The sequence below is a fragment of the Jaculus jaculus genome, chromosome 2 (assembly GCF_020740685.1).
Source record: "Jaculus jaculus isolate mJacJac1 chromosome 2, mJacJac1.mat.Y.cur, whole genome shotgun sequence".
Taxonomy (NCBI): Eukaryota; Metazoa; Chordata; class Mammalia; order Rodentia; family Dipodidae; genus Jaculus; species Jaculus jaculus.
The window spans coordinates 156,805,519-156,828,963 of record NC_059103.1 but is presented as its reverse complement, the minus strand read 5'-3'; the positions used below and the strand labels follow the sequence as shown (position 1 = coordinate 156,828,963).

The window sequence follows — 23,445 nt, the reverse complement described above, 5'->3', positions numbered from 1 at the left end:
TAATTTCATGAGATCCAAGTGGTTGATTAGTGGTTTTATTTTCTGAGCAATTGGGGTTACATTCAGAAAGTCATTGCCTATGCCAATATGTTAAAGAGTTTCCCCTACCTTTTTCTCTAGCAGTTTCAGAGTTTCAGGTATGATATTAAGGTCCCTGTTCCACCGGATTTGATTCTTGGGCATGGAGAAAGACAAGGTTTTATTTTCAACTTTCTACATATATCCGTTTTTCCCAGTTCGACTTGAAGAGGCTGTCTTTTCTCCAAAGAATATTTTTGGCATTTTTTTGTCAAAAACCGATGGCTGTAGCTGCCTGGATTAACATCTGGGTCCACTATTCTGTTCCATTGATATACATGTCTGTTCATGTGCCAGTACCATTCTGTTTATGTTACTATGGGCTTGTAATATAGCTTAAAATTGGGTATGGAGATACCACCAGCCTTATTTTTGTTGCTCAAAATTGTTTTAGCTATTCGAGGACTTTTGTGCTTCCAAATGAATTTTAGCATTGTTTTTTTCTATTTCTGTGAAGAATGCCATTGGAATTTTAATGGGGATTGCATTAAATGGGTAGTTTGCTTTTGGTAAGATTGACATTTTCACAATATTGATTCTTCCAATTCAAGAACATGAGATGTCTTTTCATTTCCTTGTGTCTTCTGCAATTTCTCAATTGAGTGTTTTAAAGTTCTCATTGTAGAGATCCTTCACTTCCTTGGTTAAGTTTATTACAAGGTACTTTACTTTTTTTGGGGGGGGGCAATTGTGAATGGGAGAGATTCCCTGATTTCATCCTCCACATGTTTGTTGTTAGTATATGAGAAAGCTACTCATTTCTCTGTGTTTACTGTGTAGGCTGCTACATTGCTAATAGTGTTTGTCAGCAATAACAGTTTGCTGGTAGAGTCTTTAGGGTCCTTTATGTATAAATCATATCATCTGCAGGGGTGCTTTGTGTAGAAATGAACTGGTGTGAGCAGAGGGATATGGCACAGAAAAAATGAAATCTTTGGGCCTAAACTGCTACCCATTCACCTGCAAATTGTTTGAGAGATAACAATTAATGAGATTGGGCCAGCTGACTTGCACTGGGGCAACAGGAAGAATGTAGACTCTTTTGAAGGGGGCTGAGTGCTCAAGGAGTATGCTGTTCCTTCAATGTCTGCTTTCCCCACCCCTCCCCCAATTAACAAATTGGCCTACCTAGTATTGTGGAGAATAAGAAATGCAGGAAAGAGAGGGTTATTGAGTTTTCCTTTTTTGTTTATTTTTATTGATTTATTTGAGAGTGAGAGAGAGAGAAAGAAAGAGAATGGGCACACCAGGGCTTCCAGTCACTGCAAATGAACTCCAGATGCATGCGCCCCCTTGTGCATCTGGCTAACGTGGGTCTTGGGGAATTGGGCCTTGAACCAGGGTCCTTAGGCTTCACAGGCAAGTGCTTAACTTCTAAGCCATCTGTGTAGTTTGAATAGATGGCCCCCAATATATTCAGTTCTTTATTGTTTGTAGTTTACATCTGCAGCCACCTGGCTGGAGGCATTGTCACTGTGTGGACCTTAAGGTGTGGTGGTGGGTTTCAGATTTCAATCTAAGGATATGCAATGTGTGCCTAGTTGGAGTTCCTGAGGTGTGCTATGTGGCTTTTAGTTTTTGGCTTGTGCTTCTCTCTCTCTGCTTGGACCTGTGAAGGCATGCCAGCTTCTTCTGCCATTTATGGAACTTCCCCCTGGATCTGTAAGCTTCAATAAATATCCCTTCCTCCATAACTGTGTCTGGTCTGAAGTTCATCTCAGTGAAACTAAAGCTGTCTGCTACAGAACTTGGTACCAAGGAGTGGACTGAGATGAACCTGACCATGTGGCTGTTGATCTTTTGGAACCTTTGTTTTGGAGGAATAGGCATGGACTTTGTGCTTGCAACTGAAGATGTCTTCTGGAGTGGTAAACCAAGTTTTATGGACTATTCTGATGAGAGTCTGAGAATGCTAAGTGCAGTCAGCATTGAACTTCGCAGCTTGGCTTATGAGCTTTCTAAGAGGAAAGAAAGACTGAAGAGGACTTTGTTGGAACTGGGCTACTGGCATAAGGGCTGGATGCATCCTGTTGCCCAGGCCCAGAGAGTTTGATCAAGGTTAAATTTATAATGGAGTGATGTGCATGGATAGAGATATTGGACTGAGAGATTTAAGATTTTAAGCTGGAAAACCTCAAGCAAGTTAAAATTACAGGCACTGAGACTGGTTTCAGGTTACTCAATCTACTATTGTCAAACACATTAGCAATCTTAAAGGAAGAAGGTCCAATTGCTTTACCATGGAAAAGATGCCTGAGGAAAGACTATCATAGGACTACAAACACTTTTGGAAAGAGTTGACTGCAGAAGGAACCTGCTTTTCAAGGTTATGATTTGTTTTGTCTGTGACTTAAGAATATGGCTGTGTCCTGCACACCAGATATTGGTTTCAGAAGCATGAAAAATGTGAGCAGTGTTTGTGAATTGCACATGGTTCCAGGAACTGCTGCTGAGATGTGGCATGAGGTGGGGCCTGATGCCTTGATAGGCTGAAAGAGTCTTTGGAAGGTGGACTGTGGTTTGCATGGAGACCTGAAGATGTTTTGTATATACCAGGCCAATGCAAGCGCTACCATAGAGTGCACTGTTGGCTTAAGATGAAAGTGTTCCCTGGCTACTCTGCCCAGCTGGAGGGTCAGAATTGGAAAATCTGGAGACTGTCAGTCCCTGGTTGTATTGAACTTGAACTGCAGAAGTTTGATGTTTGTTTGATGGTGGTTGAGTTTGCATTGTTTTAGTCTCTCCTTGCTATGCCTTATACCAGTTGAAAATGTTTTCTCTGTGCCTTTATATTATAGATGTGTTTAACTTGTTTGATTTTACAGGTCTTAATATCTTAAATTGGTCAAGACTGTGAGGACCTTTGAAATTGAACTGAGTACAATTTACAATGTGTGATGATTATAAATATATTGGGGGCCAGGGGTGGAATGTAGTAGTTTTAATAGATGGCCCCCAAATATTCAGTTCTTTGTAGTTTGCATCTGCACCCACCTGGCTGGAGGCCATGTCACTGTGTGGATCTTAAGGTGTGGTGGTGGGTTTCAGATTTCAATATAAAGATATGCAAAGTGTGTCTACCTGGAGTTCCTGAGGTGTGCTATGTGGCTTTTGGCTTTGTGGCTTGTTCTTCTCTCTCTCTGCTTGGACTTGTGAAGGCAGGCCAGCTTCTTCTGACATTTATGGAACTTCCCCTGGATATGTAAGCTTCAATAAATATCCCTTCCTCCATAACTGTGTCTGGTCTGAAAGTTCATCTCATTGAACCTGAAGCTAACTGCTACACCAGCTCTCCAGTCCAGTTATTGAGTTTTCAACACTGGGTCTTGTGTTTTGGAAATGGTCATGGGCAGTGTGAAGCAGGTTTGCTGGATGCCTGCATGGAGACCCCATGCAGCCATGAGAATGAACTGTGGATTACAGTGGAAACTTAGTGGAGATGCTGAGAACATGAGATGGCTGCTAAGGAAAACTTTCAGCCCTGATGAAGTTTTTCAGGACTGTGAGGAGCCTAGCTGGAGGGGCGGAATTGGAATGCCAGAGACTTGTTGCTGGTTAGAATTATTGGGCTTGGAAATTTGTCATTAACTAAAGTTGTTGGACTTGAAGCTACAGAGTTTGATGTTTGCTTTGGTTGTTTTAAATTTTGTATTGGCTGAACGTTTCTTTGCTATGCTCAATGTCATCTTTTGCAGTGTGAATGTTTATTCTGTGCCATTATGGTTTTTTTGAGGTCATTGTTTGGTATTATGGCTCAGCTAAAAGACCTTGGACTATGGGGATATATAAATATCATTGGAATTGATAAAAAAAAACTATGAGGACTTTTAAAATTGGATGAATACATTGCATTTTACATCATGTGTGGTTATCAGTTTATGGGAGCCAGGGCAGAGTGTGGTGGTTTGATTCATGTGTCTCCCATAAAACTTAGATGTTTTGAATGTTAGGTTCCCAGCTGATAGAGATTTGGGAATTACTGCCTCCTGGAATGGGTGTATTGTTGGTGGCTAGCTTATGGGTGTTATAGTCAGCTTCTCCTTGCCAGTGTTTGGCATGCTCTTCTGTTCCTGTTGTCTACCTTACATGGGCCAGGGGGTGATGTCCACCCTTTGCTCATGATGCCATTTTCTCCAGCCATTGTGGAACTTCCCCTCGAGTCTATGAGCCAAAATAAACATCTTTTTTCCACAAGCTTCTCTTGGTTGGGTGATTTCTACCAGAAATGCGAATCTGACTGTAATAGCTACCCTAGATAATAAACTAGTAGTAAACTCAGGAATTAGTGACCCATTCACAGACTGGTTAAAAAGATGGTTAAAAAAACAGAAGGTTTTTATGGCCTCTGGCCTACCCTCTCATTACAGTTTCAGGAGTTATGACCACAGTTAGAGATACTATGTAAATCCATGTGTCTGAGGTGTTATCCAAAGACTTATTAAAAACAGCCCTAACAAAGCCAACACCAATGTTCTACAATAAATAACACTGCTACTTGAGGTCTCAGAGACTAAAATTCAAAGAATGTTAGATGAAGTTAAAGATTAAAGATCTATAATAAAAGAGGGGTGGAATTGTAATAAATAAGTAAAGAGAAAGAGACATAGATATACTGTCTTTCTGTTGAAGTGTTAAAAAGATAGAGAACCTAAATTCCAAAAGCACATCATTCTGTGTAAGCCCCCACTCCTGAGTCATATGTCTGTGAGACCAAATGGGTTACCAACCCATGACACCAAAGATTCTATTTCTTTTGGTAGAAAAAAGTGTCAGAGTTTCTGTTCCTTTAGAATTTTCCAAAAAAACTGCTGCATTTTAATATTTTAGCCAATTATGTAATGTGTGGTCAAGCTCTGACTACTCAGAGTGAAATGCATTAGTAGATAAAAACCTAGAAGGTTTCCTGTGTGTGCTGGCTTGTCTTGATCAATTCTATTGCATTGGCCTTAATAACTAAATTTGGGGCTGGATAGATGGTTCACTGGATAAGGCACTTTTATGCAAAGCCTTACAATGGGGGTTTGATTCCCCAGTACCTACATAGATCAGGTGCACACAGTGGCACATGCATCTGGAGTTTGTTTGCAGAGGCTAGAGACCCTGGTGTGCTCACTCTCTTTCTCTTTCTCTTTGCAGATTAATAAACAAAAAATAAAAAACCTGCATTTTATGAGCCTGGTGGCTCACATCTGTAAGCTCAGCACTCTGAAGGCTGAGGCAGGAGGATTGGTATGAGTTGCAGAGCAGCTTGGGTTACATAATAAGGCCCTGTTCCAAATTTCAAAACTGAATTTTAAAATGAATGATGATAGTTGCGATTTACTTACAAAGCTCTGTATTTATTAATTATTGTTGATGGTGATTATTATTTTGTAAATTCCATGTCTCTTTACAAAAGACAGATATAATCAAACTGAATTTCTTTAGAAATCTGTAGGCTTACAGTATCATGCATTTTAAATTTAAAACAATTCACTGTTATTAACTCTTTACCAGAAAAAATATTTTTATCTAAAATCTTCAGTGTCTGAACCCTACTCCTTATTCAAACATGATTTGCAAAATAAGTCTTGAGAACATATCTTTTTGATTCTAAAACTAAAATTATACCTTAATATATTAGAAGACTAATAGCACAAGTCTTCTAAATCAGGTAACAGCGTAAAATATTTAGAAAACATTTCTATTGTCTTTTTAGTATTTGTACTTGTAGCAGCTTTGATGGTATGCTATTTCTTCCTGTGGATTTAGGTTTTCATCTCAGGTGTTGTTGGATGACAGGTCAAATCTACTGTTTATGAATTCCTTGAGCTTTTATCTTGGGATATCTTTGTTTCCATAGCAATTATAAAAATTATTTTTTTACCATATGGAATTCACTCAGTTATTTCCCAGTCATTTCACAGCCCTGGACATGTGCAGAGCACCTAAGACCTTTAGAAACATGCCAGAGCTTCTTGGAAGACCTATGAACATCTTCAGAAAGTTTAGGATGAAATTCTTTTTCTTCAAGTGGTGTTGTTGTCTTAGAATATCTGCTGTGTTAAATAATTGTAGTTGGTAACTTTAGAGTAATTCACTTATAAATGGGGGAATTTCTGATAGAACTGTTTCTGAGTCATGGCAAAACAAAACAAAACACCAAACAACCCCCAAACAACATAACAATGTATGACCTGCAAACCAAACTTCTTTAAAGAGTTAAGAAATATACTTAGAACATTACTTAGAGCAATGTTCTAGAAAGAGGGATTTTGGAAAAGCTTTGTACTCTAATCTTTGTCTGTGAAATTCCATTTTTTTATGAGACTGACGTGCTCCCACCTGCATTAAGGAGATTCCAGGAATTCTACTTTTTAATCTCAGTGTCTTATTTTGACAATAATTAAAAGACAACTCAAGTTAACTTATGAGTAATCTATTTCATTTTACTTAAAAGCATCAAGTAAACTTAGTTAACTATTGAAAATAGATTTTATTTGATAAAGGGGAAACAAAAAGGAGAGAGCTCTTTTATTTCAGAGTACCCATGAACATCCCTTTCAGCAACATAGGCAGAGATTAAGAAACAGTCATTTATCCAGAACTTAAACTGTTTTTCAATCACAATGGATAGAGAAAAGAAAATACGGCTCAAGAGAGAACTTGGATATTTCTGGTGCACAAATTTTTTAATAATTAATATAATTGGTGCAGGGATTTTTGTTTCTCCCAAAGGGGTGCTTAAGTACTCTTCCATGAATGTGGGGATCTCTCTTTGTGTCTGGGCTGCCTGTGCCCTGTTGTCCATGACCTCCACTCTTTGCACTGCAGAGATAGGTATAACCTTCCCATACAGTGGGACTCACTACTATTTTATCAAGAGATGCTTTGGCCCCTCACTTGCATTCTTAAGACTTTGGACCTCCTTGTTTCTGGGCCCAGGGCTAGTTGCTACCCAAGCTCTGCTGCTGGCAGAGTATGGCATTGACCCCTTTTACTCCAGCTGCTCTGCCCCAAATCTGCCAAAGAAATGCCTGGCCTTGGCTGTGCTCTGGATCGTAGGGATTCTGAATTGCAGAGGTGTAAAAGAGTTGAGTTGGCTTCAGACCATGAGCACTGTGCTCAAAATATCAATACTCAGCATCATTTCCTTAAGTGGAGTGGTCATGCTGGTGAGAGGGAAGAAGAAGAATGTAGAGAGACTTCAACATGCTTTTGATGGTGAGCTTCCAGATGTCTCTCAGATCACTGAAGCCATCTTCCAAGGATATTTTGCATTTTCAGGTGGAGGATGCTTTACATGCATAGCAGGTAATTAACAATTTTTTGAGAAACTAAAACACCAAGCAATGGGTTCTTGTATGCATGATTAACATCTGTCCATTGTATTTAGAGTTTTGTCTTAAATAAATGATTCATTACCTTCTACTTTGATGTGGTTTCTGCATCAGGCAGGACACACCAGCCTTGCACTTTACTTACACTTAATTATTTTCCTTCCTCATACAATAACTTATTATTTATTGAATAGCTTCTCTTTTCAGCTTTCTTTTCTGGGAACAAAAATGGGCCACCTCTCAATTAATGTAATTTCCTTTCTATTAATGTATGAATGCTAGATTGTAGACATAATCCTTCTTAAGAAACTGTGAATTCAGTGTTTGTATTGTGAGTTGGTATGACTCAGGCACTTAAGTACAGTTATAAGTTTTAGTTTTGCAATTAATTTTTAAAATTTTATTATAACTTTTTTCTTTATGTATGGATGTAATATTAAAGAGTCACATAATAAATCAAATTTAGGCTGGGAATACATTTACATGGTAGAGTGCTTGCCTAGAATGCATGAAGGTCTGGATTTATCTCCAGCACCACAAGAGAATAAAAACAAACACCAACAGAAAAGCCCATTGATTTGACATTTAGTTGGTTTTCATGGAATATTTAAAAGGAATGATGAAAGTATATCCTTTATGTATACATTATAGGAGCTGTCATCCAATTGCATTGAACTTTTTTCATATGAAAACTAGCCAAAATGCAAAGAAGTATTCAGGGTTATCCCCTGTAACAGTTATAATAAAGTCCTAAGAAGACTTCCTTCTTTCACCACCCTTCAGCCTGGGGATCCTAGGCACTTGAGGTGAAACTGGTCCCTCTGCCTCAGGTCTCCTTGGTTACTATCGCAATGCTGTGCTGCTGAGATGAGGGAGTGCCCAGGTGAAAGGCTACTTTCTTGGCTGACTTTAGCCTCAGAGCAGAGCATCAGGTGCTGGATCTTGTACTTCACTGGTATTAGACTCCCATGTTTTAAGGAGGAAAGAATCGTAGATATCCTTGATTGCTCTGTGGCTAAATTTAGTAACTTTTGCTTCAGGAGAAATATCAGGAGAAAAAAAGTTCTACTTTTCATTTTCAAGGTCACTTTCTGTACTTGAACTCTATATCCTTCTCCTCTTACCTTTGTACTGTCTTTTCACATTCACTTATGTCATTTTTCTCAAATTCAATGTTTTTGCCAGCTCTGTTTTTTATGTTAAATATGATTAGACTCGTAAACAATATTTTCCTTTAATCCTACAAGCCTTCCCACTTCCCAACCATTACAAGTATCTGTTCCTCTCTGGATATAGTATTTTAATCTGTAGAATGCTCATCACTTAAGACATGTCTGTGGCTTAAAAACTAATAATGACAATATTTAATGCATGGTCATAAGGAAAGATGCAATTATTATGAAAGTTCAGCAGAAGTAATGGTCACTTTTCATTGTCATTGAACATAAAAGATAGCAATTCCAATTGAACTAAAGAAATTCTAGTCACAGAAAAATATGAGTTAAGTCCAGAAGCATGGAGGGTGTGTATAAGATATAATATGTATTTTTCAGTGACCAAAAATTATTTCCACCTGATGACAAGTCACTTTAATGAATGAAAATATACCAAAGCAAGCACATATAGGAAAAAGTTAAGCATGGTGAGGGAGATTGGATGTCAATGTCAACTTTCAGCCATTTGGTACAGAAAGTAGATCTGCTGAAGAAGCCAAGAGAAGATTTAGAAAATCATGAAGAAAAGCCACATGTTCCAAGAGAGGGGGTACGCCTGTGATTAAGTGGTTTAGAATTGATGACTCTGAGGATACACCAGGGACATTTCATTTGTTCAGTGAGGTGGCACTGGTGACTTTTTATCATTGATAAAAGTCAATTTGCACTGAGTTAAAAAGTAAGATATTTTAAATTATTTTTAAAAAGTTTATTATTTTTATTAACAAGATGCTTCGTATGAATATATCATGTATAGGTATCAACTTTTCCCTCCTCCCTGCCCCATTCTTTTGAGGATGCTCCTCGGTAGGGTTGCAGGTATTCCCTATGGGGTTGTAGTTTATGCATTGTGGGAGCAGTACTTAGTTATTTTTTGGGGAAAATATGTCTCTGGGCATGATGTCCCAATCTGTAGCTCTTAAAAGACTGATTAGGTTCTGTTAATTGAGTTGTAATCTATTTATATTACCATGTGGTTCTTTTGTTGCCCAAGTGTAAATTGTTTGAATAGCATGTTTTTAGTGTCTAGCATCCTCTTTTGATTTATTAATAGTAATATCCTTTCATGTTTGGTGACACAATGCTTCAAATTCCAAATTGAGAACCAAGTGGCAGAAAATGTGAAATAGATCTGTATCTTCCATTTCTCATAGGAGTACTTTGATGAAACTTGTTGCTACCTAAAACTTTTGAAACATTAAGCTCTTGCTTTGGGGTATAATAAAATGAAAATTTAGTACTATCATGAAGAATAAAGGTATTGAGAATATAAGGCTTTTATATATTTTTTGAATAATTTACAATTTAATAAATCACTGAAATTTCAGGGACAAGAAAAATGAGTCTTTCTATTTGTATTATGTTGTATTTTAATATATTATGTTATTTATTATATCTGGCTTCTACTTGAGCCAGTTTCTTCTTTTTCTAGTGCCAGAGATGATTTTTTATAGATAATAATATCTGCTGAAAAATATCTATAACACTTGCTAACTTATTAACTAATATAGGATTTATTGCTAGTAGCTGAGAGTAAACAACACCTGGAGGAATTTCAGTGTGTGCTACAATAGTTCATTTCCTAATCAAATTAAAGTAAGAATTCTAAATACTACTTTTACATATGAAATAGTGATATGTCAGCATCTAACTTTGCAGTTAAGTAGCTTTTGTTCACAGATTAAACTTATGCACTTTTGTTCATGGAGTTTTCCAAGGGGATCAGGAATCATGAGTGCACATTTCATTTTACATTCTTGTGTCTTCAGAAATATTACCCTTTGCAGGTAAAAGTTACTACAGTTCTTATTTAGATGAGATAAGGGGTATTCAGAACAGCATGGTCATAGACATTTTAATTTAGCATAAAATTCAGATAGATGTGTAGCAGTGTGCCTGTGTATGTATTTGTGTGTGTTTGTGCATATGTATGTGTTTGTGTATGTGTGTGTGTGTGTGTGTGTGTGTGTGTGTGTGTGTGTGTGTGTGTGTTTATGTGTAGGTTGTGCTGGAGTGGACCGAAAGGTAACTTGGTCCAATTTTTTACAGATGAACAATTTTTCTGTAGAGCTGGTTTTGTCTTCAAATATTCCTTTAACCTGCTTTTGTCATGGAATGTCCTTATTTCTCTGTCAATTTGAAAGGATAGCTTTGCAGGATAAAGTAACCTTGGTTGACAGTTGTTATTTTTCAGAACTTGGAATATATCACTCCAAGCCCTTCTGACTTTTAAAGCTTGTGTTGAATAATCTGCTGTAATCCTGATGGGCTTGCCTTTGTAGGTAACTTTATTTTTCTCTCTAACTGCTTTCAATATTTTTTCTTTGGTTTGTGTGTTTGGAAGTTTGATTATATGGCGAGGAGAGGTTCTTTCCAGGTTTTATCTGGATGGTGTTCTAAAGGCTTCCTGTATCTGCATTGGTACCTCTCTCCTGATTTGGGGGACATTTTCTTCTATGATTTTGTTGAAGATGCCTACTATGCCTTTGGAGTGGAATTCTTCTCCTTCTACTATGCCCTGAATTCTTATATTTGATCTTTTCATAGGGTCCTGGATATCTTCAAATTCCCACTCATACTTTTCTATAAGTTTGTCTTTCTCTTTGTTGGCCTGTATTAGATCTGCCACCTGGTCTTCTAGCTTAGATATTCTGTCCTCTCCATCCATTCTACTGGTGAGATTTTCTACAGAGTTTTTTATTTCATTAACTGTGTTCTTCATTGCTAGTAATTCTGACTGGTTTTTCTTTATTATTTCTATTTACTTATTTATGTCTTGTATTGCCTTCTTTATTTCATTAAATTGGTGTCCTGTGTCTTCTTTGATTCCCTCTTTGATTCCTTTGATTTTCTCTTTGATTCTTTTGATTTGTTCTTTGACCTCTTTGAACATATTTACAATCATTCTTTTGAAATCTTTCTCAGGCATTTCCTGTAACTCATTCTCATTGGAGGTCATTTCTGATGCAATAATACTTTTAGGTGGATTTATATTGTCTTGTTTTTTAGTGTTTCTCGTGTTATAATGTATATATTTTTGCATCTTGGATAAAGTTAATGCTTGGATTTTCTAGCTAGCTGGGTATTCTTAGCTGTATCAATTGTTTTGATGTTATATATTTTCAGGGTAGGAGCTTAAGGTGTTAGGTGTGGCTCTTAAGACTCTCAGAGTATCTACAAAGGTGTTCCTAGGGGTTGAGTTTCCCTGCTATGGGAGTATTCAAGTAGGCTGAGTGGAATAAAATACAGGTAGATTCTAAAATTTAACTAAACACTGTGCACATTTAATCAAAAACATCCCCAAGTATGTATGCAAGAATAGTTATTATAATGACCAGATCCTCTATCAACAAAGAGGTTAAGATTTCTGGTCTGTTGAGGGATCCAAGTCAGCTTGTGACCAAGTGAGACCCTTCCCTGGTGCAATCCCAGTTACCTTGGATGAGTTTGGTCTCAGTCAAGTTGCTTCTTGGGTCATCGGGCTGCTGTTCTGATTTCTGGAGCTGGGCACTGTCTTTTCCTGCGGGGCAAACCGAGCCTGGCAAGTGTGGCCCTGCAGATCAGCACCCCTGCTGCTGGAACTGCTGCTGCTAACGCTGCTGCTGCTGCTGGGTCTGTCGCTGCTGCTGCTGCTGAAGCTGCTGCGGCTGGGTCCACTGCTGCTGCTGCCTGCGCTGTTGCTGCTGTAGCTGCCACTGCTGGAGCCACTGCTGCTACTGAAGCTGCTGCTGTCACTGAAGCTGCTGCTTCTGGATCTGCCGCTGCTGCCGCTACTGGATCTGCTGCTGCTGGGGCCGCTGTTACCGGTGCTGGTGCCTCTGATGTTGCTGCCGGACTCTGCTCCTGCCTGGGTCCCACTGTTGACCCAAGTTGGTGGCTGGTCCTGGGACTGCTGCCCTGTTCACTGGGGCTGGGCTCAGGCAGTGGGGGAGGGGAGAGAGCTGCAGCTGCTCTAGTTCTCTCGCTGTTCCACATGTTCTTCTACCTTGTGGTCTGCTCCTCCGTTGCTCCCTTCATGTTTCCTGACTTGCGGAGAGCTCCGGTATGAGTGGAAGCTCCCCTCACCTGGCTTTTCCTGCACCTTGAGCTGAGCCTGGTGGCTTTCTGGTGTACTCCCGCGGTTGGCAGAGCTGCCGGGGCCGCTTTTGCCAGCCTGCACTGGCTCTGGATGCTCTGAATCTCTTCTACTTCTCCACTGCTGCTTCAATTTCCTATACACCTCACTTTTTAGTAAAAGTGTGTATTTTGCTGAGTTTTTTTGGTCTTCCCCCCACCCCCCCAGGCTGCTTTGCCGTGGTACCTATGGCGCCATCTTAACTGGAAGTTTCCCAGATGAACAATTTTTTAGTTCTGTTTTAATTATTTGTTTGTAAGCAGAGAAAGAAAGGCAGACAGGGAGAGAGAAAGAGAGAGAGAGAAAGAGAAAGAATGAGAGCGAGAGAAAGTGAGAATGAATAGATAAACTAGGGCCACTAGCCACTGCAAACAAACTCCAGATTCATGCACCACTTTGTGCATCTGGATTTACTTGGGTACTTGAGAATGGAACCCACATCCTTAGGCTTTTCAGGCAAGCTTCTTAACTACTGAGGCATCTCTCTATCCCCAGATGAAGAACTTACATTAATTTAAGAAATAAATTCTTGGGCTGGAGAGATGGCTTAGCGGTTAAGCGCTTGCCTGTGAAGCCTAAGGACCCCGGTTCGAGGCTCAGTTCCCCAGGTCCCACGTTAGCCAGATGCACAAGGGGGCGCACACGTCTGGAGTTCATTTGCAGAGGCTGGAAGCCCTGGCGTGCCCATTGTCTCTCTCTCCCTCTATCTGTCTTTCTCTCTGTGTCTGTCGCTCTCAAATAAATAAATTAAAAAAAAAGAAGTACTTTCTTTAAAAAAAAAAAAGAAAGAAATTCTTACCCTAATATGATTTTTTTTTAATGTATTGTAGGAGAGCTGAAGAAACCCAGTAGGACAATTCCTAAATGCATATTTACTGCAATCCCGCTGGTCACTGTGGTGTATTTACTTGCCAACATTTCCTACCTGACGGTCCTGACACCCAGGGAAATTCTTTCTTCAGGTGTGTACACAGATGGCAAAGTTTTCAGTACTACTTAAGTATGGGATTGCTGCTTACTCTCTACTGCTCTCTCCATAGAGTCAACTCACTGTTTTCTGGCAACAGTGTGCCAGCAAGTATGAGTTAGCTGCGAAGAGAGGCACATGCATTTTCTCTACCTTTTCTGATAATATGGAAAAGCTGTGCTGCTGAATGATACACATCACACTCAACATCAGTGGTCCTTGTCATGACCACCTCAGAGTGACAGTATACAGCTGTTTATCACATCTGTTGGCACTTTCATAATATTTGATTCTTAGTAATCTAGGGAGCCCTAGGAATAATACATTTGAAATGCAGCCATTAGCAGTTGAGAGAGAAAATACAAATACTACTAATAAATTGATAAATGCAATTAACATTGTTAATGTGTAAGATAATATTATTTATCATCAATCACTATAAATTTTTATACTAGTAAAGGGCCTGAAATGTATTAAAATTTTGATTAACTTTCCCATCTTAAATCCCAGACTGTATAATAAAGAATAAGACCCTATGGCAGGTGTGTTGGCACATGGGAGGCACTTGTGAAGGTGACATAGGAGGACTGTCAGTTTGTAGCTTGTCTAGAATACACAGGGAGACTTTGTTGCAGTTACAATCACTTTGCTGACATAAAGCACCCAACTGAAAATAGCTCATAGGATAAAAGGCTTTGTTTTGGCCTATAGACTTGATGGGGAGCTCCAAGATGGCCAAAATCAGATGGATTACAGGAATAGGAGATTATGCCAATCAGTGGCAGTGGAAACTTGATATAACACCAATATGCCTACCTCTGACAATACTCTGCCTCCAAGAGGTATTAATTCCCAAATCTCTATCAGCTGGGAACCTAGACTTCAGAACACCTAAGTTTATGAGGGAACATGAATTAAACTACCACATTCTGCCCCTGGTCCCCATAACCTGATAACTATCCATGATGTAAAATGGGATTCATTCAGTCCAACTTTTAATTAACTTTTTTTTTTTGCTTTTACGAGGTAGGGTCTCAGTCTAGCCCAGGCTGACCTGGAATTCACTATGGTGTCTCAGGGTGGCCTTGAACTCACAGCGATCCTCCTACCTCTGCCTCCCAAGTGCTGGGATTAAAGGCGTGTGCCACCATGCCCGGCCAGTCCAACTTTTAAAAGCCCCCATAGTTTTTATCAATCCTAATGATGCTCAAACATCCCCATAATTCAAGATCTTTTAACTAAGCCATAATACCAAAAAATTCCCCCAAACCCATGGCACAGAACAAACATTTATACTGCAAAAGATGCCATTAGGCATGGCAAAGAAATATTCAACCAATACATGATTTAAAAAGGGCAAACATAAAACTCTATAGCTCCAAGTCCAACAACTCTAGCCAGTGACAAATCTCCAATCCCAATAATTCTAACCAGCATCAAGTCTCTGGAGTTGCAATTCTGCCCTTCCAGCTAGGCTACTCACAGTCCTGAAAAACTTCATCTGGGGATGGCAGTTCTCCTTGGCAGCCATCTCATGGTCCCGGCATCTCCAGTGGGTCTCCTCTGCAACCCATGGTCCATCCATATGGCCCCATCGGGTCTCCATGCAGGCATCCAGCAAACCTGCTTCACACTTCCCATGGCTATTTCCAAAACACAAGACCACATTGCAAACTCAATGACCCTCTCTTTTCTGCCTTTCTTATACTCCACAATACCAGGTATGGTGCCAATTTGTTAATCCAGGGGGGAATAAAGCAGACTTTGAAGAACAGAACATTCCTTGAGCATTTAGGCCCTTTCAAAAGAGTCTATATTCTTTCTGTTGTCCCAGTGCAAGTCAGCTGGAATCTCTCATACAATTGCAGCTTTGGGCAGCAGTTTCAGCCCAAAGATTTCTTTTTTTTTTTTTTTCAGGGCCATAACCATCTGCTCACATCAGTCTATTTCTATGCAAGGCAACCCTGCACAAATTCTCAGGACTCAGGCATAACAGCAAGCCTGTCACATAAACTGCTTCTAGCTCAGTCCAGGCAAAGTTCTTTTTCACCCTTGTAAGCCAAACCTCACAGTCCATAGTTCTTACTGCACTCAGGTCTTTTACCTCTGACCAGAATATTACATCAAGCTGTACTTATTGTACTGCAGGGAGTCTCTTAATCCAAGGTTTCACATCCTTTTACATTCCTCTTGAAAATCAACTCTAAACAGCCAAAGCCCCATAGTCAGGTGTCTAACACCAACCCCACTCTCAGTACCAACATTACTGTTGCAGTCAGGTTCACATTGCTGGTAAAAATCACCCAACCAAGAGCAACTTGTGGAAAAAAAAAAAGTTTATTTTGGTTTCCAGGCTCAAGGGGGAATCTCCATGATTGTAGAAGAAGATAATGGCATGAGCAGAGGGTGGAAATCTCATCCTGGACATTAGGTAGACAATAGGAACAGGAGAGTGTGCCAAATGGTGGCAAGGGGAAACTGGCTGTAACACCCATAAGACTTCCCCCAATTATATATTACCTCCAGGAGGCATCAGATCCCAAGTCTCCATCAGCTGGAAACCTAGCATTCAGAACACCTAAGTTTATGTGGGACACCTGAATCAAACCAGCACAGTCCTCATAGATTTATCAGTCCCAACACTGTTCAAATATATTCATAGTCCAAGGTCTGCTAACTGAGCAACAACAACAACAATAACAAAACAAACAAACAAAAACAAAGAAAAAACTCACAATGACACAGAATAAACATTCACATTGCAAAAGATGGCATTGGGCATAACAAGGAAAAAATGAACCAATAAAAGATAGGAACCAAACAGGCACAAGCTGGCTTGGAACTGCAATTTTCCTGCCTCAGTCTTATGAGAACTGAATCATCACCAAGCATACATCACCAAGCACAACTTTAAAGCATTCTGTCAATTGACAAAAATTGGAAAATAGTTTACCAACTACCAATGCATAATGAATAGGTAATTTATGGCTATCTAAAAGAATACTGAGAATTTACTGGAATGGATGTCTGTACACTGATATGATTGTGACACCTTGGAAGTAAACAAAAGCAAGCCTTAGGTTTCACCTACACCAGTACCATCATACCAATAGGCACTATCACACACCCACATGTGCACTCACGTATATAGTCCTCATGGACATTTATTTATATAGTATAATTTAAAATTTAGGGAAAGATGAAAGCAAATGTTAATACTAGCTACATTTGGGAATTGAATGACAAGTTGGAGTTGAGAGGGATATTCACTTTTTGCCTTATATATATCAGTGTTATTTCACTTTTTACCTAAAGTATATATGACATTTTCAAATAAGAAAGTGTGAAAAGGAGTACAAAAAGGGAAACAAAGCAATACTTTTGGGATGTTATGCAGAAATAGTATATATAATTTTGGCTAACCAATGATTTCAGAAGTGTTCAAAATCCTCCTCATTACCACAAATCATGATTATTAAATGTCTACTGATAAAGTGAAGGAGAATTTTCTTTGTAGCCTGAGAAAGAGAAGGAAATATTTGTAGCTATCTGAACATCAAGGTATGGTGTTCAGGAGGAGCAACCAGCAAGGCCTTATTTGAAATGAATAAGAACTGATACAGCAGGTATTATAATAATACCAAGTAGTGTGGGATATACCTAAGATACAAGCTATGGACCACCAAAGGCTATTTAAAATGGGTTGATAGATGAGCCTGGTGGTGTACAATTACAATACCAGTACTAGGGTTACTGAGACAGGATCATGACTTTGAGGCTAGCTTTGGTTACATAGTGAGTTGTTTTTTTTTTTTTTTTTGGTTTTTCGAGATAGGATCTCACTCTGGTCCAGGCTGACCTGGAATTAACTCTGTCATCTCAGGGTGGCCTTGAACTCATGGCGATCCTCCTACCTCTGCCTCCCGAGTGCTGGGATTAAAGGCGTGCGCCACCACGCCCAGCCATAGTGAGTTTTAAGATAGCCTGAACTATGTACAAGACTCACAAATATACAAATTAATTAACTGACTTATGTAAAAATAAATATCTTAAAATGACAACTCCTGATGCTGTGCTACTTTGGTCACATTTGAAGTCTATGGTTCATTTATGTCCTCATTCTGGTGTCTTGCACTGGATAGCCTACATACCTAGGTTGAACATTATAACTTCAGAGGATACCTACTGCCAAGAGACATTAGATCTGCTCTACTACTTCCACTGTAAAACTGGGTACTGGATTCTTTGTAATATAATGTGTCCTAGCATTCCTAGCATGTATCTGCACAACACAAATTGGACTTAAGTGATATCCATGCATGATGACTATTTTCCTTCATTGATGGTTTTCATATATACTGATATATTAAATCAGTGTCCATAAGATCTCTTAACCCTGAAGTATACAGGAAAATACTCGGAATATTGTCTGAAGTTTGGTCCATAGCCAGATTTTTCAATTTCAACACAACATTTTAGCCATATAACTTTTGGAGTACATGCTAGGTATTGAACACAGGACCTCATGGTAGATGATAGGGAAGTATACTGCTTTGGAGCTATATTCTCCACTCGGGACCCCATAGTTCCTTGTTGCTATAGAGCTCCCTATGCATTGTGCATAGGAGACTGAACAGCAAATTTGGTTCCTAATTGAGTGTTGTTTTCCTTTTTTAAAAATACTTTATTTATTTATTTGCATGCAGAGAGAAACAGAAAGAAGAGAGACAAATGGAGAGAGAGAAAGAGAGCGAGAGTGAGAGCGAGAGAGAGAGAGAGAGAGAGAGAGAGAGAGAGAGAGAGAGAGAGAGGGAGAATGGGCATGCCAGGGCCTCAGCCACTGCAAATGAACTACAGATGCATGTGCTTCTTTATACATCTGGCTTTATGTGGGTACTGGGGAATCAAACCCAGGTTCTTAAGCTTTGCAGTCCATCTCCTTAATCACTGAACAATCTCTGTGGCCCTAACTGTGTCTTTCTGTAATTGGTGCTGCCTTGTACTTTCCTATCTCTGACAGCATCTCAGCATTCCCACTGCCAGTTTTAGAAAATCAGCCTGTCTTTTACTGGCCACTTAACAAATAAGTTCATTTATTAAATATTTAGTGAAAACTCAGCATATAGTGTCTACTAGTGAGTGAAATTTTTTATTTTGTGGGGGGGTGGTTTCCAAGGTAGGGTCTTGTTCTAGCTTAGGCCGACCTGGAATTCACTATGTACTCTCAGGATGGTCTTGAGCTCATGGCAATCCTCCTACCTCTGCCTCCTGAGTGCTGGAATTCAAGGCATGTGCCACCACACCTGGCTGAAGTTTTATTTTTATACAAAAGACATGAAGGATTTTTGTATCCAAAGCTTCCTGGAGTTTGGGGGAAGGTATAAAAATGAAAATGATAAGACTGGAGAAATGAATCAGTGGTCAAAGCTCTTGCCTACAAGACAAGACTCCACAGTACCCACATAAAGCCAGATGCACAAGGGTGGTGCATGTGTCTGGAGTTTGTTTGCAGCTTCTGGAGGCAGTGGTGTGTCCATTCTCTCTCTCTCTCTCTCCTTTCATGAGTAAATGAATAATTTTTTTAAATGACAATGATACATTATGCAATGTGTTGTATCTGAAGCAGACACATGCATGTTACTTAACTTTAAAGGAAATAAAATTGAATTTCCATAATAGATATTTCGAGTTAGTACTTTCTGTGTGAAATATTATAGGTTTATCATTCAATTATCCTCAGCACATTACATTTTGTGTATTTTTATTTCTCTACAGATGCTGTGGCCATTACATGGACTGATAGAATTCTCCCTCACTTAACATGGATTGTTCCTTTTGCTATTTCTGCCTCACTATTTAGCAACCTTATAATTACTGTCCTTGAGTCATCAAGAGTGACATACCTTGCAGGCCAACAAGGCCAGCTGCCTTTGTTATGTGGTACATTAAATGTTCACTCTTCTCCACTTATACCTGTGCTACTAAACGTCATTCTAGGATCCCTTGCAATTGTTGCAACAAGCCTAATTGAACTAATAAACTATCTATACTTTGTGGTTTCTATCTGGACCTTGTTTTCGATGGTAGGAATTCTGAAACTGAGGTACCAGGAACCCAATCTACATAGACCTTATAAGGTAAAAGTGGGTTTTGTAAAATGTTTCTTTGTTTAATAGAAAATGCTATATGTAGCTTTATTTGAAGACTATATTCAGAAGTTTGGTGATGTATTATTTTACTATCCAGCAAATTGGGATATCTGTAAGAATAATCTGGTCTTTATCTTAACTTTAATTGCTTGTGGACAGGCTTTCCTCAATAAGAAATCTCTTAGGTTCCACTTAAGGCTTGTGACAAAGAGAGATCGTTCTTTGGGTAGTATACAAATCACTCTGAGTTTTTTGACCTGACTCTTTTGGTTGACTTATGCAGCCACTAATATACACAGTGTCTTCTCCAGTCAAGGGCAGATTAAGCAAATGAGAAATACAAGGACAAACTTAAGTCACGAATGATATTTACTGTCTTGATTAAACTTATTTTCATCACAAACCAATTCTGTCTGTTCAGTTTTGCTATTTTCCTATTTACCTTCGTTCTTGATGAAAATATATTTTGTAGGAAAGGAAAGGTTTTGTTAATCATAGAGAAGGTGAAACCTTGGTAGCATGAGGTTTATCAGTGTAATAAGGCAGTTTTAGTGGGTAGATACCATATTAATAGCTTTGCTTGGACAATCCTGTGTTAGCCTCAGTAGTTCAAATGTTGGATACCCCTGCCTATTATGCTTATTTTAGAAAGATGAGAAATAGGATATCGAACGTTCCTGTCTTCCCGAAAGTCACACAGCATACAGTGAAGACAAGAGTTGAATCTCAGTATTCACTTTAGAGTACTTGCCTCTCACTAAGTGCAATGCATCAGAAATGAGACTGGGAGAAAGAAAACAATGTCCTCATCACCGACTGTGCTTACTTTACAACCATCTCTCCTTTGAAGTCTTCCCTTCTACTTCTTCTTTCTGGCTATCATGTAACTTTTGGGTATTAGAAGATGGGTTCTAAGTTGCAAGGGCAACCTAAGAACAAAGTTTGTGAACTTTTTGTTTTCCTTAATGAGTAGATACTTTTTCTTTTCTAAAAATAAAAAATGTATTTATTTACTTGAGAAAGAGAGAGGCAGATACAAAGAGAGAGAATGGGCATACCACAGCAAACAAATTCCAGAATCATGCACCACCATGTGCATCTGGCTTATATGGGCATTGGCAATTGAACCTGGGTCCTTAGGCTTAGCAGGCATACACCTTAACCACAAATCCAGCTCTCCAGCCCTCAAAAATTCTAAAAATTTAGTAATCTGTAGGATGATGAGTTAACTTTCTGAGGGCTAGACGAGATTATAAGCAAAGGTATGCAACATTTCCAGAATATGACATTAATGGCTATTATTACTTATAATATTATTCAACTTACATTTGCATCAAAAAGAAGCCAAGATGTCTCATTGGTTAAAGAGAGCATTAATTATTTATCCCCCAACTGAGTAACCCTCCTGTTAAAGGGGTTCTCAATTTGTGATTATGTATGATTATCTATATCATAATAGCACAGATGCATGTCTCTTAAAGGCAGATCAAAAGTGAGCCTTGAGCCTCATGTCACGGCACTGCCTGTGATCTGAGTGATTTTGTGGGCTAAGTTAGTGAGATCATGAATTCTGTCAGCCTGGGCTGCATACTGAGACTTTCACAATGAAAAAGAGTATTTACTAAGTGCTGAGTAGTGTTGCATGTAGAAGCTTGTATTCCTAACATAAAGCAGGCATCAAGGATGGTGCTTTAAGAATTTTTTACAATACAAAAATACAAACAGGTCACAGGCACCACACAGGGAAACCTGCCCAGCGGGTTGGGGCTGCCTCTTCACTCATTCTCCACTTGCAGGCCTAGGGCCCTCTGCCGAGATGGAGGAAGAGGAGGCCGAGAAGCAGCAGGGATTCTCTTACCAGCAGAGTCTAAAGGCATCAGTTCACCACACTGTGGGCTGTCTTTGCAGTGAGGTTGCTTTGGATAAGGAAGTGCAGTTCAGCAAATGGACCATTGCAGCAATTTTGGAGGTGATTTTTGATAATGCAAAATTTTTGCCAAAGACCTTGAAATGTTTGCCAGATATGATAAAAGAAGCACAATTAGCACTGAAGACATGGAACTCTTTGTCAGGAAGATTAATTCACTGCTAAAATATATCACAGAGAAAAATGAAGAGATTGCTCAGTTTAACCAAGAACAAAAGGCAAACAAGGAAAAAAAAAAAAAAAAAACAGTTGGAGGTAGAAAACAAGAATTCCATAGAGCCAGAAGATGCGGAAGTGATGGGATGTGAGAATTAAGTCTCACCACTTTGAAAAGCACAGATTCCAGTAGAAAGTGCCATGCAGAAATACAAATTGATACAGAAATGTAAAAAAAAAAAAAAAAAATGAGTCAATGAAAGGAGGCTAAGATGCACAAGATGGTACATGTGTCTGGAGTTCATTTGCAATGGCCCTGGCATGTCTATTTTATCTCTTTTTATCTGCCTCTTTCTCTTTTTTCATATAAATAAATCAAATAATGAATGAATAAATAAAATATTTATAAAGAGAGGCTAAAAAAGAAATAAAAATACAGAGAATTGTTTTGGCCAAAGTTTTGTATCTGGATTTGCTTTCTTTTGAATCTACAAGTTCATACTTACTGGTCAGTGTTCACTTGATTAACAGAGGGTAAACATAGTTGTGTTTTTGTCTTGAATTCCTTATTAATTTGAAATATTTTGGAGAGAAGATCGTAGGGACCTTCAGTAGGACTTAGAAACTTTCTGTTAATCCATTCATGCCATCAAGGGAAGCTGGATGTCAAATTACTAGTAAATGGTAATGATGGTTTCCACTAAAGAACAGTCAAATGCTAGGTATCATTCATCCAGCCAATACCCTCACAGAGGACCGTCTTTGACATGTCCCTTTATTCTGGCTTCGATGTAAGTTCTACGTAAGTTTATCTAATGCCTTATCCAGTCTATTTCCTGTCATACACTTTATCTTATTTTTGCTTAAATAAATATTTAGCTGTCATATATGGATATTAATTCTAATTATTATTTTTTTTTATTTTCTTTTCAGGTGTTTTTGCCATTCACATTCATCACAATTGCCCTCACTCTATGCTTGGTTTTGATACCACTGGTAAAGTCTCCAAAGATGCATTATATCTACGTGATACTCTTCATCCTCAGTGGCCTGCTCTTTTATATTCCTCTAGTACATTTTAAATTGAAGCTGGTTTGGTTTGAGAAGTTGACATGCTATCTACAATTACTGCTTAATATTTGCATCCCTGATGAATCTGATGAACAGGTGCCTGATGTAGAAACTTCAAAAAAAGACATGGCTTTCTAGGTGTACACCATAAGATAAAATGTTAAGGATGATAATATCAGGACTGAAATAACACATATAAAATTACCCAGGTTAGTTTCAGCTATTAATCACAAAGAAATTGTTATGTATAATTACATATCTGCTTTGTTTTGTGAAAAAAAATTAAGTCTCATTTTGTGTAGCATGATATATAGTCACTTACTTTCCAGTTATACCATTTTTTTTCTCTAGCTCATCTAGTTTGTACAGAATTTGTAGTGCCCTTGTTATAAGTTAATTATTAAAATATAGAATATTCTCATTCTTGTGTCTTTTTGGTGTTGCTATGAA

General features: G+C 38.7%; 1 protein-coding gene and 1 pseudogene across 1 annotated transcript; both read left to right on the top strand.

Moving 5' to 3' along the window:
• The first annotated feature begins 6,571 nt into the window (after window positions 1-6,571).
• Window positions 6,572-23,372, top strand: LOC101603972 (solute carrier family 7 member 13). The gene is made up of 4 exons (XM_004657019.2): window positions 6,572-7,371; window positions 13,556-13,687; window positions 19,468-19,829; window positions 22,858-23,372. Exons 1-4 carry the CDS (start codon window positions 6,687-6,689, stop codon window positions 23,131-23,133), a joined length of 1,455 nt encoding a protein of 484 aa, XP_004657076.2. The 5' UTR covers window positions 6,572-6,686; the 3' UTR covers window positions 23,134-23,372.
• On the top strand, window positions 21,578-22,083 carry LOC123458777 (annotated as a pseudogene).
• Window positions 23,373-23,445: the final 73 nt, after the last annotated feature.

Excerpts from the sequence above, each read along its gene's own strand:
- LOC101603972 (XM_004657019.2), top strand. The coding sequence starts at position 6,687 with ATGGATAGAGAAAAGAAAATACGGCTCAAGAGAGAACTTGGATATTTC. Across the intron at positions 13,688-19,467 it reads CAGGGAAATTCTTTCTTCAG|ATGCTGTGGCCATTACATGG; the intron begins GTGTGTACACAG and ends ATTTCTCTACAG. Across the intron at positions 19,830-22,857 it reads ATCTACATAGACCTTATAAG|GTGTTTTTGCCATTCACATT; the intron begins GTAAAAGTGGGT and ends TTTTCTTTTCAG.